We start from the raw sequence: 13,109 nt of genomic DNA, 5'->3' as shown, positions 1-13,109 counted from the left end.
CTTTTTTTTTCAGGGGACATTCCTACCTTTGTGCCATTCTGCCCTCCCCTTTTGGTCATTCGTGTTAAACTGGATTGGTTGCTTTAAGGCTAAACCCACCCCCACAAGACACAGCTATTGGGCCATTGAGCACACAGACTTTACCAATGAAATGACTTTTGAGGAAACTTTAAATTTATCCCACCCAAAACCTTGCAGGTGAGTAATTTGATTGGTTGCAGGCCAGGTGTGCAGTTAAACTCCAACCCAATACAAAAATACAACTTCTACTTTCAGTTAAAGATTTCAAACAAAAGCAGTAAATGACACATGAAATGTGTCCCAGTAGATTCCATTCCTCACTGTAGCTCCTGCATGCATCCACATCAACAACAACAATCTTCCTCATCTTACATTGAGCTCCACCATTTCTGTCCTTTGAAATGCTCTTTCTGTTTGTCTCTGTTGACCTCTTCTCCTGCAACTGCAAAATAACAGTAACGTAACCACTGAAAACACTCGCAACAAATTAATAACAGCATACATATTTAAAAAAATTACATTGTTTTATCAATTTCTAAACTTACTGTTGTCTCTCTTTTGCCTTTTTTTGACTGTTTCAGCTGGGCCTTTCTGGGATGGGATGCAGGATACATAAGACATAAAATGTGGTTAGTAACAGAAAATATTTAGTTGGATAGATAAAACAATCGAAAAATGGATATTAAAAGATTCCAACACCCTTCTGAATGTTAATTTTTATAATCTCAGAAGATAAGTTGACCCAGTTTAAGGTGTAGGAAACTCTGGAAAAGAGATAAAATATAGAATACATATAGTTTTGATGTTAAATATATTAGTTTTACACAATATAGATAACCAGTCTTACCTGGTTTGTGCATCATGTTGAAGTGGATTCTTCTCAGAACTGCAGGATTGTGTTTCAGCCTATAGCTGTTGGCTGAAATGGCTCTTCAAGAAGTGGGGAGAGCACTTACTTGCCCCTGACACCTCACTCGCAGCACTCATTCAAACTTAAAAATATAGGACATATCATTCGTTTCTTCATAAATGCAATAAATATTTTGATTTATAGATTTTAATCTGCAATGTACATTTATGTACAGGCAAAATGTATTGAATGATGGAGAATACAACATTGCAGTCAAGTTGAAAATAATGTCCCATCGTCTGTGCCGATAGCCTTGTGGGCAGCTCGGGTGACCCGACTTTGAGTGCCGGCTCATGGACCTTTTCCCGATCCCGTCCCCCCCTTTCCCTTTTCCACTTGTTTCCTGTCTACTCACTGTCCTATCATAAGCATCGGTTGCTAACAAGTTGCTAAAAGGGACTTTTTCCTTTGGCGGGGACTTTAGACGTCATCGTGACAAACAGGAAATTTGGACAGCATTTCTCATGAAAAAGTGGATAAGTGTTCATTACACAGCACAGATCATAATCAGCGAGTATATTTTTTAAATAAAGTTGTTTCCTAAATAAAGTTTGAGGAAGCTTGGTGGTGGTGACGTTGATCCGCGACCATGGTGTGCTGTAGTCCGTTTATAGCCTTCTGTTAGCTTTTTATATCTGACGACTTTATTTAGGCTTCAAAGTGTATAAATGTAGTGTTAATTTGTAAAGATTATCTTGATAGACAAAACGTGTGTCATAACCCTTTGTTAAACAGAGAGCTATTTTTTTTGCGATTTTCCAAAAGTCTATGGGAAAAATGCATTGGCTTTCGATCGAGGGAACCCTTGTGCTGCTAACTTCCAGGTTTACCTACAAAAACACGTAATCTCTGAGGTACAGAGGGTAAGCACGTGACATCACCGTCGACCGTTACGCCTGCGGTTACACCCACTGAGTGGCACAAAGACTGAGCGGCAGCATTGGTTTTCAGTGTGAATGCAGCGAAAAACACACAAAACACATCCAAAACAGAAATGAGCTTTGCGATTGACTGTACAAATAGCTTTGACACAAATATTGTGTTGACAAATCATCAATTAAATATTTATCATATATTCTGCATAATTGGGTGTTTTTAAATAAACACTGACCAAAACTATACAAGTTTTAGGGCTGGACGATATTTACGATATATATAATATTGATATAGGTGATTATTTGGATTTAAACCTACCTATTGTAGTTATATAAAATATTCACAGGCAGATTTGCTTTATATGGTTCCCCGGCATCGAAATCAGGCACATATAAATGTTAGGAAACACGACTCGGCTACATGCCAATATCCATGGATTAGGTTTATTTGACAAGTTGTAAGAAACACTTTCGAGCCAAACCTTTAGTGTAATCGTTTGTTTTACTCGCGTTTTCGCAGTTTCCCCTATTAAATCCAGTCACACATCAGGTTCTTTGCCACTCAGTCCAGCTGAGGGAGCGCGTTCCTGCGGGAAAGTGATGTCGATGCATACCCTGAGGGGTATAGAGTGCCCCAGGGATGACGCGTTTTTGTAGGCAAAACCCGGAAGCGAGTTAGCATTTTAGGACTTCCGGTTCCAACGCCGTAAAGTCTATGGGTTTTTTGAATGGGTTTTTGTTAAATCGCCTGAAATAAGGTCTGTGGTTAACAAAGCCTTTAAATATTTTCACGTTTTGATCTATGACATAAAACACACCAGTTATAACCCACTTGTGATTTTTTAAAATTTTACTGTGTTAAAATCGGCGGTTGCTAACAAATTGCTAAAAGGGACTATTTCCTTTGGCGGGGACTTTAGACGTCATCATGACAAACAGGACATTTGGACAGTATTTCTCATGAAAAAGTGGATAAGTATTCATACACGGCACATATCATAATCAGTGAGCATGTTTTTAAATAGAGTTGTTTTCTAAATAAAGTTTGAGGACGCTTGGTGGTGACGACGTTGATCCGCGACCATGGTGTGCTGTAGTCCGTTTATAGCCTACTGTTAAGGCCAGAACACACCAAGCCGACGCCGACGAACTAGTGGAGACGAAAGCAGACTGCGGGGTTGGCTCACGTCGGCAGCGTCTGTGTCCAAAGTTGCCCTGACACACCAAACCGACGCTAAACAGCCGACGGCCAAGCAGCACATCAGTTCTGCGCCTGCGTGAGATGAAATGCCTTTCAGAAACAGCAGGCGGCAGTAGCTGAGCAGCCAATCAGAATGATCAGATGGCCCGACGGACCGACGAGCTCCAACACCGATTCAACATTTCGAATCGGCCGAAAAAAGGCAGACGAGGACCAACTTCAGCCGACAGTGCGGAACACACTGAGAAAACTTAGTCGGCCGACGAAGAAAAACTGCCCGACAGCCGACCGTCGGCTTGGTGTGTTCCGGCCTTTTATATCTGACGACTTTATTTAGACTTCAAAATCTATAAATGTTGTGTTAACTTGTAAAGATTATCTTGATAGACAAAACATGTAAGTGTCATAACCCTCTGTTAAACACAGAGCTTATTTTCTGAGATTTTCCAAAAGTCTATGGGACAAATTTATAGGCTTTCAGCCGAAGGAACCCGTGCGCCACTAACTTCCGGGTTGGCCTACAAAAACGCGTCATCCTTGGGGCACTCTATTACCTTCTACTCTATGTCCTTGCTTTCTGTGGGAGATAAAAAAAAAAAAAAAACACCTCGGATTTCATCAAAAATATCTTAATTCGTGGTCTTGTAGTCTTGCGGGTTTGGAAAGACATGAGGTTGACGACAGAAATTTTATTTTGGGGTCAATTAATCCTTTAAAAAGATATACAGATTAAGAACCATGAATTAGCCTAGGCTATCAGAAATTAACGTAAACTTTAACGCTTCTAAATTTTAAACACTCCGAAATTCATTGACTTCCACTGTAAGTACATTCATATTTCTTTCTTTAACCATCTATGGGATGAATCCAAAGTGTTTTCTGAGGAAATCTGGTGTTGCTTGCTGTCGATTGATCGATGTATTGCAACAGTCGTTTAAACAGTTTCTCCTCCTCTCTCTTTACAATGACATTACCTCATATTAAATGAGCATCCACAGCAATCCACATCCCTTCCAAAAATCTCTTGGCAGAAGCTGAAGTGGTTGTTATCCTCCAGTCTCTGGGCACCGGCCGGTGACACACTTCTTAATTCTCGAGCTCACCGCCGCGCAGTACTGGACTCGAGCTGTTGCTATGACGATGTCTTTTATTACCAGCAGGCCAGATTTTAGGACAGAGAGGTGAGAGCAATTTATGATAGTGTCTTTCAAACCTGATTAATGGCCTCGGTAACCTGTCAGAATTTATATCACACATAAATTGTGAAATGAATTATGTAGCTACTATGCAATTCAAACTAGGCAAAGTGAATATGCATGATGTCGTTCACTTCAAAGACCCAATTCAGTATATTTCACAACTCCATCTGTCCCTGTGGGAAAATATCTACTGAATGTTTGGCGTATGTGTGCCCACATGCATGAAAATGAACTAACAGCACAGTATGACTTTAGCTCCCAGGTTGCCTGTGATGACTTCACACACACTACTTTGCAGTCACTCATTCAGAGCGGCTCACAGTCAGTAAGCAGATGAGAATCCGTCACTATAGCAACGCAGCAGCACAGCTGAGGGCAAAGCATGAGTCATCATTATTGTTTTGCATCACACTCGCACCACAGATTGAATTTCAAAAACTCAATTAGGTCTGAGAGAACAAATCATGCCAGGTATAAACCAGTGGTGACATATACGGCCTTTCATTCATAAAACAGAACACCACACGCAAATACACTTTACAGCAATTTTATTAAGTAATGCAGTTCTCTAAAATTAAATATACTTATTTAAACTTTACAGAGTAAACACAACAGCAGATTGCAAACAGCTGAACATTCTCGAAAAAGTCTATTGCAGCTCATTCGGCACACATTTATTCATTCCCAAACAATACCTTTTGCATTTCACATAATAAAAATACAATTTTCAAAATAAATCATGTGATCAAACATCTAAAAAAAATCATAAAATAATTATACACAAATCAAAGAACAGTGGTAAAATTACATTTTCGCAACTGTATCTGATTAAATATTCATAATTCTTGTGGTCTTATTGGTCTATATGCTCTTTTGGATATTTATTCGTGTTGCATTATTCTGTGCAATGTAATTACATTGGTGTGGGGTGACAAAAAAAGATGCACAGACAATTACTATTGTCTGTAATGTCTCTGTCTCTGCCCCTGAATCTGGGATCATAATTACTATCCGACTCCACCGGAGTGCAGAAGTACAACGGAAGACCTAATTACTGGTTCCAGAGCTGTATTTGCTGACAGATTAAACTATCAGCTGAATCTTAGCCAAAGTTGCTCTATATTGTTCAGGCAGAAGTGCAGATAGCGCAATATTAGCAGCTTCCAAGTGGATAACTAGGACCATATAAATCTTAACATCAATTTTTTAAACATATACTGCAAAGCTGATCAAAAGTGTTTCCAAGACATCTACTCATTGTTGAATCCAAAGTTGGATGAAGGCTCTGCTACAGATGGAGACGATGGCCCGGCACTGGATACAGTACTGGAAGGGCCGCTGGTGTCTGCAAACAAGAACACACACAGAGTTAGAGGTCCATTCCCTGGTTGCATGAAATGGATTTCTTTAAGAGCATTGCAACAAACACCTTAAAGGGTTAGTTCACCCAAAAATGAATATAATATAATTAATTATTCACTCTCATGTCGTTCCACACCTTCATTCGTCTTCAGAACACAAATTAAGATATTTTAGATGAAATCCGGTGGCTCAGTGAGGCCTCCACTGACAGCAATGCCATTCAAACTCTCAAGATCCATAAAGGTATTAAAGATGTCTTTAAACAGTCGATGTGACTATAGTAGTTCTACAATAATTTTATGAAGCGAAGAGAATATATTTTGTGTGCAAAAAATATACAAATAACGACTTTGTTCAACAAGTTCTTCCCTTCCGTCTTGGGCCTCTGACGAGAACTCATGAAAGCACCACGACAAATGCACGGGAAGATGACGTAAAAGTCTTTCTGTATTTTCTGGTTCTGATAAGTATGGTTCGGCAAAAAAATGCATCTTTGTTGAAATCTGCTGACATACGAAGACTGTTTTATGTACAGAGCGCGTCTTCCTTTGTGGTGCTTTTGTGAGCTCTCATCAGAGGCCCAAGAAGGAAGAGAAAACTTGTTGAACAAAGTCGTTATTTTTATTTTTATTTTTTTTGCGCACACATAGTATTCTCGTTGCTTCATAAAATTATTGTAGAACCACTGTAATCACGTCAACTGTTTTAACGACGTCTTTAGTACCTTTATGGATCTTGAGAGTTTGAATGGCATTACTGTAAATGGAGGCCTCTCTGAGCCACCGGATTTCATCTAAAATATCTTAATTTGTGTTCTGAAGATTAACAAAGTGTCTTACAAGTAGGGCTGCATGATATATCGCATGCGATTATCACGCGCATTTCGTCAGTAAAGCCGGTTCCCTGATTGCCGCTAAATCGCCATCACCTGCTTTCAAATGAAGCGGCATTTAATAGACAGAACCGTAGATCACTGAGTGATAAGCCACGCAATATCGCGTTCATATCGCAGATGAATCACCTTCGATAATGAACGCGATATTGCGTGGCTTTTCAGTGATCTACGGCTCTGTCTATTAAATGCCGCTCCATTTGAAAGCAGGTGATGGCGATTTAGCGGCAATCAGGGAACCGGCTTTACTGACGAAATGCGCGTGACAATCGCATGCAATATATCGTGCAGCCCTACTTGTAAGACACTTTGTTAGCCCAGCCCTACTTATGAGTGTGGAACGACATGAGGGTGAGTAATTAATGACAGAATTTTCATTTTTGGGTGAACTAACCCTTTAATCGTCACCCTTACCTAAGTGTTTATACTAAGCATTGCTATATCTATGAAATATCCCACAAGAAACAGAACTTAACATTTAACGAAATATACAGCTGTACTACAATATTTGAGTTATGGAGATTATTAAAGGGGGTCTGATGGACGACATAGAGGATCCTAAAATTCGAACACATTGTTTCTGTGATTGTGCACACACCGATGGCGTTCAGGTATGACACCTCGCCACTCACATAGTTTTATATTTTTTGTTTATGTTTGCTAATCAATGTTTATATTAAGGCTGCACGATTAATCGAAAATAAACTGCACACCATTCGGAAATTGGCTGTGATTTTTTAATGCGCATCTTGTCAGTGAAGTACAGCTAAATGCTGCTCCATCTGAAAGCCAGAGGGCGCTCTCATGCAGAAACTCCAAATATGCTCCGCAGAAGAAAGAAAACACACATCTGTCCAATAATCCCTATGGGCATCACACTATTGCTGTAGCTGAAAATACAGAAGACTGAAGGAGCAGCATTTACTACTGATCAGAGAGCTGTGCTTTACAGACAAGCTGCACATAAAGAAAAAAAAACGAAAAAAAAAAAAAAAAAAAAGAGCCTTTGCGATTTCATAACCACGCTATGCCAAGCAGTGTAAGCGCGATTTCTTGGTTAATTGCGATTGATCGTGCAGCCCTAGTTTATATGTGTGTAAAAGCCTAAATTCAATCTGTTCATCATACAAAGCAACAAAGTCTCTTCAGAAAAGTTGGACTAAACCGCTCAATTCATATGGATTCGTTTTACGATCTCTTTTGAAGCATCAAAGTGGTAGTTGCATAGATTGTCAACGGAGAAACAGAAATATCTTCATTTGTGTCCCGAAGTTGAACAAAAGTCATACAGGTTTGGAACGACATGATGGTGAGTAATTAATGAGAAGAATTTTAATTTTTGAGTGAATTAAACCTTTAAGCACTAAAGTACAGAATGTGCCTAGTCCTGTGTGCTAACCGGCTTTAAAGTACTGGAAGCAAGAAATCTAAACCAAACAGGTCCAAAGACAAAAAAGCTATTCTTTTAGAAGACAGGGTAAAACACCCAAGCCTGCCGCTATAAACAGTTGCTTTACCATAAATCACAGGCTTCAGCTTCCAAAGCTTTTAAAGCATTTGTAAACACACAATTAATAATAATGTCATCAGTTTTACCTTAACAGTTTGAGCCTGAGTCAGATTCTGAAAATGTGGATGATCAAGCCAATCGATCAGAACCAACTTTGCAAGCACAATTTGAGCAGAACTTTTGACAGTGGTCTTTGTACAGTATCTCACAGAAGTGAGTACACCCCTCACATTTTTGTAAATATTTTATTATATCTTTTCATATAAGAACACTGAAGAAATGACACTTAGCTACAATGTAAATTAGTGAGTGTACAGCTTGTATAACAGTGTAAATTTGCTGACCCCTCAAAATACCTCAACACACAGACATTAATGTCTAAACCGTAGGCCACAAAAGTGAGTACACCCCTAAGTAAAAATGTCCAAACCGTGTCCAAAGTGTCAATATTTTGTGTGGCCACTATTATTTTCCAGCACTGCCTTAACCCTCTTGGGCATGGAGTTCACTAGAGCTTCACAGGTTGCCACTGGAGTCATACGTCACAACCTCTGGATATGACGCTGATCACGTGCACTCATCTTCTTTGGTCAACCATGGCGAGGCCTGTTCTGAGTGGAACCTGTCCTGTTAAACCGCTGTATGGTGTTGGCCACCATGCTGCAGCTCAGTTTCAGGGTCTTGGCAATCTTCTTATAGCCTACGCCATCTTTATGTAGAGCAACAATCCTTTTTTTCAGATCCTCAGAGTGTTCTTTGCCATGAGGTGCCATGTTGAACTTCCAGTGACCAGTATGAGAGAGTGAGAGCGATAACACCAAATTTAACACACCTGCTCCCCTTTCACACCTGAAGTCTTGTAACACTAACGAGTCACATGACACCAGGGAGAGAAAATGACTAATTGGGCCCAATTTGGACATTTTTACTTAGGGGTATGCTCACTTTTGTGACCAGCGGTTTAGACATTAATGGCTGTGTGTTGAGTTATTTTGAGGGGACAGCAAATTTCCACCGTTATACAAGCTGTACACTCACTACTTTACATTGTAGCAAAGTGTCATTTCTTCAGTGTTGTCACATGAAAAGATATAATAAAATATTTACAAAAATGTGAGGGGTGTACTCACTTCTGTGAGATACTTCATATATAGCCTGCGTTGTACACTCCCAGGTTCAGGAAGCTGTGCTCTGTAAAAAGCAAACTTTTTGGTTGTACTGCTCAGGAATAGCTTCAGAAATAAATCTTAACCTCTGAAAGCAAAGCAGTTTTGCTTTCGCATCCAGTTACACAGCGTCTCCGTGGCATGACGTCAACACACTTCAATTCACTGAAGCCTCGTCTTCTCTCTTTGCATTTGCTTTTGGGTGGCATTGTGCTAATATCTCACGTTGTAATGTGGACGTTTGAGGAAGTAATATCTGGACTTGGATCAAGGCGTTTTAGGCAGGTCTGGATCAGTGTTCTCTGTTAGTAAAGCCAGGCACACATTTAACGACTAGCTAAAACATTCTAAGACTGTGCTCAACACACAGCGATTGTTTCCTGCGACTGAAGCACAAGATTTGAACACCGACTGTAATCGCAGACTGAACGCAACTGGCTCTGACTGGACGTGTTTGAGCGCGATCAGTCATAAGTATCAATTTACATTCATAATCGGCCTTACAATCGTTAAGTGTGTCCTCGGCTTAAATCGTTTTGCGGGAGATTATGAGCTTTGTAACTTTGCAGATTGTATACATGCACAAAAAGATACATTACACACTAAAGGAAAACATTAAAAAGCATCATATGACCCCTTTAAAGCACACTCAAAATGAACCTTTAACAAAACAAAATAAAAGTCAGCCAAACCAGAACCTGTTGGTATTTGTTTCATCAATCATCTTTCACATGACCGCGTTTATATAACCGATATCCTGCTGTATTGTCCTACATACAGAGCCTCATGGAACTAATGTTATGTAACCAAAAACAGAACAATTACACCATTAATATGAAAGATACATTTGTCTTCCAGCATGTTCCTGGCCCTGCTTTCACAAACAATGATATTATAGTAAATGGGTTACAAAGAGGCAGACATGGCAGTGACTAACGCAACCTAGATTTTTACTGAAAGCTGCTGCTAAAGCCCAGACTGAACATAAATCACTAAACTCTCAGGGGAAACTTTGCGGCATTAAAAGCCAACAGTAATCATCTAAATGGCAAAGCTAAAAACTAGAATAAACTCAATGACTTAACTACTTTTTGCACCAAATATGGGGTTTCACATCTCGTCTCATAAGAGTGAGCATTTGAAGTGTCCTCAAAGTTCCTTACCCTACTAAATAACTATGATGGTTAAGAGATGACGGTATGTCGATATATACCATGGTAAAGGGAGGTGTACTCACACCAGAGAGGCTGTGCAGCCGGTTGGTTCAGCTGGACCGGGATGGACACTGGGGTCTCCGGACTATCAACATCTATGGATGGCTGGGAGTGTGACTCAAACATGGCAGACAGAGCTAAAGAGAAAAGAAAGTGTGATTTGTACACTACCGATACAGAAACATTTCTTGTTATAATTCTTATGATGAAACATATACTATCACTTTTGCTCAATTTAATGTATCTTCGTCAGGGGTGCTGATGATGCAACCCTATGATGGGCATAAGAGATTTTACCAAAAATATTAACAAAATCTTAAGTATTCCACACATTTGACTGCTAGTGCACTAGCCTGATGCGGTCATACTCAATTCTAGTTCGAATATAAGTCTGATACTGCTCCATTGGGCTTTGATTATGGGGGCGTATTTCAACCGATCCAGGAAAGACCTCAATTGGATAGACCTACAACCAATCAGAGCTACAGAGTAAGTGATGTATGTTGAGCGACGCATAGTTGTCAACAGAACTCAACTGCACACATGCTGGGACTAGTAGAAGATGAGCGTAAACAGTCTTTGCCGGAGTTGTAAAAAGAATAAGTATACACGGAGTACTTGCCAATTAATGCGCTGTCGATATCTTCTATAACGGACGCGATGGCGGAATCTACACATCTCAGTTCTTCAACAACAGCCATCATTGTTGTAAAATAATTCAACCCAAGCGCTCTTTGATGACGTGGCTGATTACGTTTCTGGTGACAATCTGTCAATCATCGCCCTGACAAATGTGATTGGTCTGAACAGTTTCTGTTCGGGCATAATTACTCCTCTACGGATCGAGTCTAGACCGAACTCCCCGACATCAAAATGTTGTGGGCGGGGCTAAGTTTGGCTGGCATCCAGGCTACTAGTGCACACCAATCAGGCACAACATTATGACCACCTTCTTAATACTGTGTTGGTCCCCATTTTCCTGCCAAAACAGCCCTGACCCGTCGAGGCATGGACTCCATTAGACCCCTGAAGGTGTGCTGTGGTATCTGCACCAAGATGTTAGCAGCAGATCCTTTAAGTCCTGTAAGTTGCGAGGTGGAGCCTCCATGGATCGGACTTATCTATTCAGCACATCCCTAGGATGCTCGATTAGATTGAGATCTGGGGAATTTGGAGGCCAAGTCAACACCTCAAACTCATTGTTGTGCTCCTCAAACCATTCCTGAACCATTTTTGTTTTGTGGCAGGGCACATTATCCTGCTGAAAGAGGCCACAGCCACCAGAGAATACCGTTTCCATGAAAGGGTGTACATGGTCTGCAGCAATGCTTAGGTAGGTGGTACGTGTCAAAGTAACATCCACATGGATGGCAGGACCCAAGGTTTCCCAGCAGGACATTGCCCAAAGCATACTGCCTCCGCCGGCTTACCTTCTTCCCATAGTGCATCCTGGTGCCATGTGTTCCCCAGGTAAGCGACGCACACACACCCGGCCATCCACGTGATGTAAAAGAAAACGTGATTCATCAGACCAGGCCACCTTCTTCCATTGCTTCGTGGTCCAGTTCTGTGCCCGGTTGCATAAAGCACCTTAAGATCGCCCTTATGTTTCCCTTAAACTTAAGGGTGTTGCAGAAAATAACCGTCAAGTATTACTTAAGGGTTTCTTTAGGTGAAACGTCATAAACCCTAAGAATTTCCCTTAAGTGTGTATTTTTCACTTAAGTAATCCCTTAAAAAACCGTAAGTGTTGCATAAAGCCCCTTAACCGTCATTTTCCTAAGTATAACATAAGGTTAGGAAAACTTCACCTTAAGTGTTACACGGAGTGAGCAGGTTCAATCCAAGTCTTCTAACGAGACACGATCGACCGTTTTATATGATAAACAAATTGTACTTTAGCGGTTTATTCACATAAACATTGATGAGATCACAAATGTAGCACATATCTTATATGGTCAACGGAAGCGCAAACGTGCGTACATCACACGCAAAAACAAGCCTCATTTGGTTCTTGCACGCACGTTTGAGCTTCCGTCACAGCCGTAAAAATTTGGATGTTTTTCAATAAATGGACATAAATGATGAGAGAATATTAAAAATATCTTTATTTGTTATCCAAAGATGAATGAAAGTCTTATGGGTTTGGAACGAAATCTCAATTTTGATTAAACTATTAATTTGAGTTTCTCGTCTGGTTGTTCTCTTTCATATTTGGCTTTCTTTTTTGTTTTCCTTATCCATCTTATGTTGTTTTCTGTGGAAACTTACCACGATATGTATTAACAAATAACGTGTCCATGGCAACAGTAGAATTTTATAACGGCAAAACCTGGGTTGCTGTCGTGAAACACTTAACGGTTTCCCTTACCTAAGTGAACAGTTTAAGAGATTATATGCAACACCCTTAAGTCATTCCCTTAGTTAAGGGGAAATCACGCCTTAAGTGTCATACTTAAGGGAAAAACTTAAGGTGCTTTATGCAACCGGACACTGATGCTCACGTGCCCACTGTTGGTGCTTTCAGCGGTGGACAGGAGTCAGCATGGGCACCCTGACTGGTCAGCGGCTATGCAGCCCCATACGCAACAAACTGTGATGCACTGTGTATTCTGACACCTTTCTATCAGAACCAGCATTAACTTCTTTAGCAATTTGAGCTACAGTAGCTCATCTGTTGGATCAGACCACACGGGCCAGCCTTCGCTCCTCACGTGCATCAATGAGCAAACATGACCCTGTTTCCAGTTCACTACTGT

General features: G+C 40.4%; 1 protein-coding gene across 15 annotated transcripts in view; it reads right to left on the bottom strand.

Moving 5' to 3' along the window:
• Nucleotides 1-4,744: 4,744 nt before the first annotated feature.
• Nucleotides 4,745-13,109, bottom strand: part of ppip5k1b (diphosphoinositol pentakisphosphate kinase 1b) — a 51,981-nt gene continuing 43,616 nt past the window's right edge. For 8 of the 15 annotated variants that reach the window (XM_067380208.1, XM_067380210.1, XM_067380216.1 and 5 more), the window contains 2 exons: nucleotides 10,350-10,487; nucleotides 4,745-5,551 (listed from right to left, as the gene is read on the bottom strand). In XM_067380208.1, coding sequence (XP_067236309.1) covers nucleotides 5,457-5,551; nucleotides 10,350-10,487 — 233 coding nt within the window. In that variant the 3' untranslated portion in view covers nucleotides 4,745-5,456. The remainder of the gene's footprint in view (nucleotides 5,552-10,349; nucleotides 10,488-13,109) is intronic. The other 7 variants (XM_067380212.1, XM_067380213.1, XM_067380221.1 and 4 more) reach the window with 1 other exon arrangement.

This window comes from Chanodichthys erythropterus, chromosome 24 (genome assembly GCF_024489055.1).
Source record: "Chanodichthys erythropterus isolate Z2021 chromosome 24, ASM2448905v1, whole genome shotgun sequence".
NCBI classification, from domain to species: domain Eukaryota; kingdom Metazoa; phylum Chordata; class Actinopteri; order Cypriniformes; family Xenocyprididae; genus Chanodichthys; species Chanodichthys erythropterus.
This window is presented reverse-complemented; position numbering and strand designations above follow the sequence as displayed.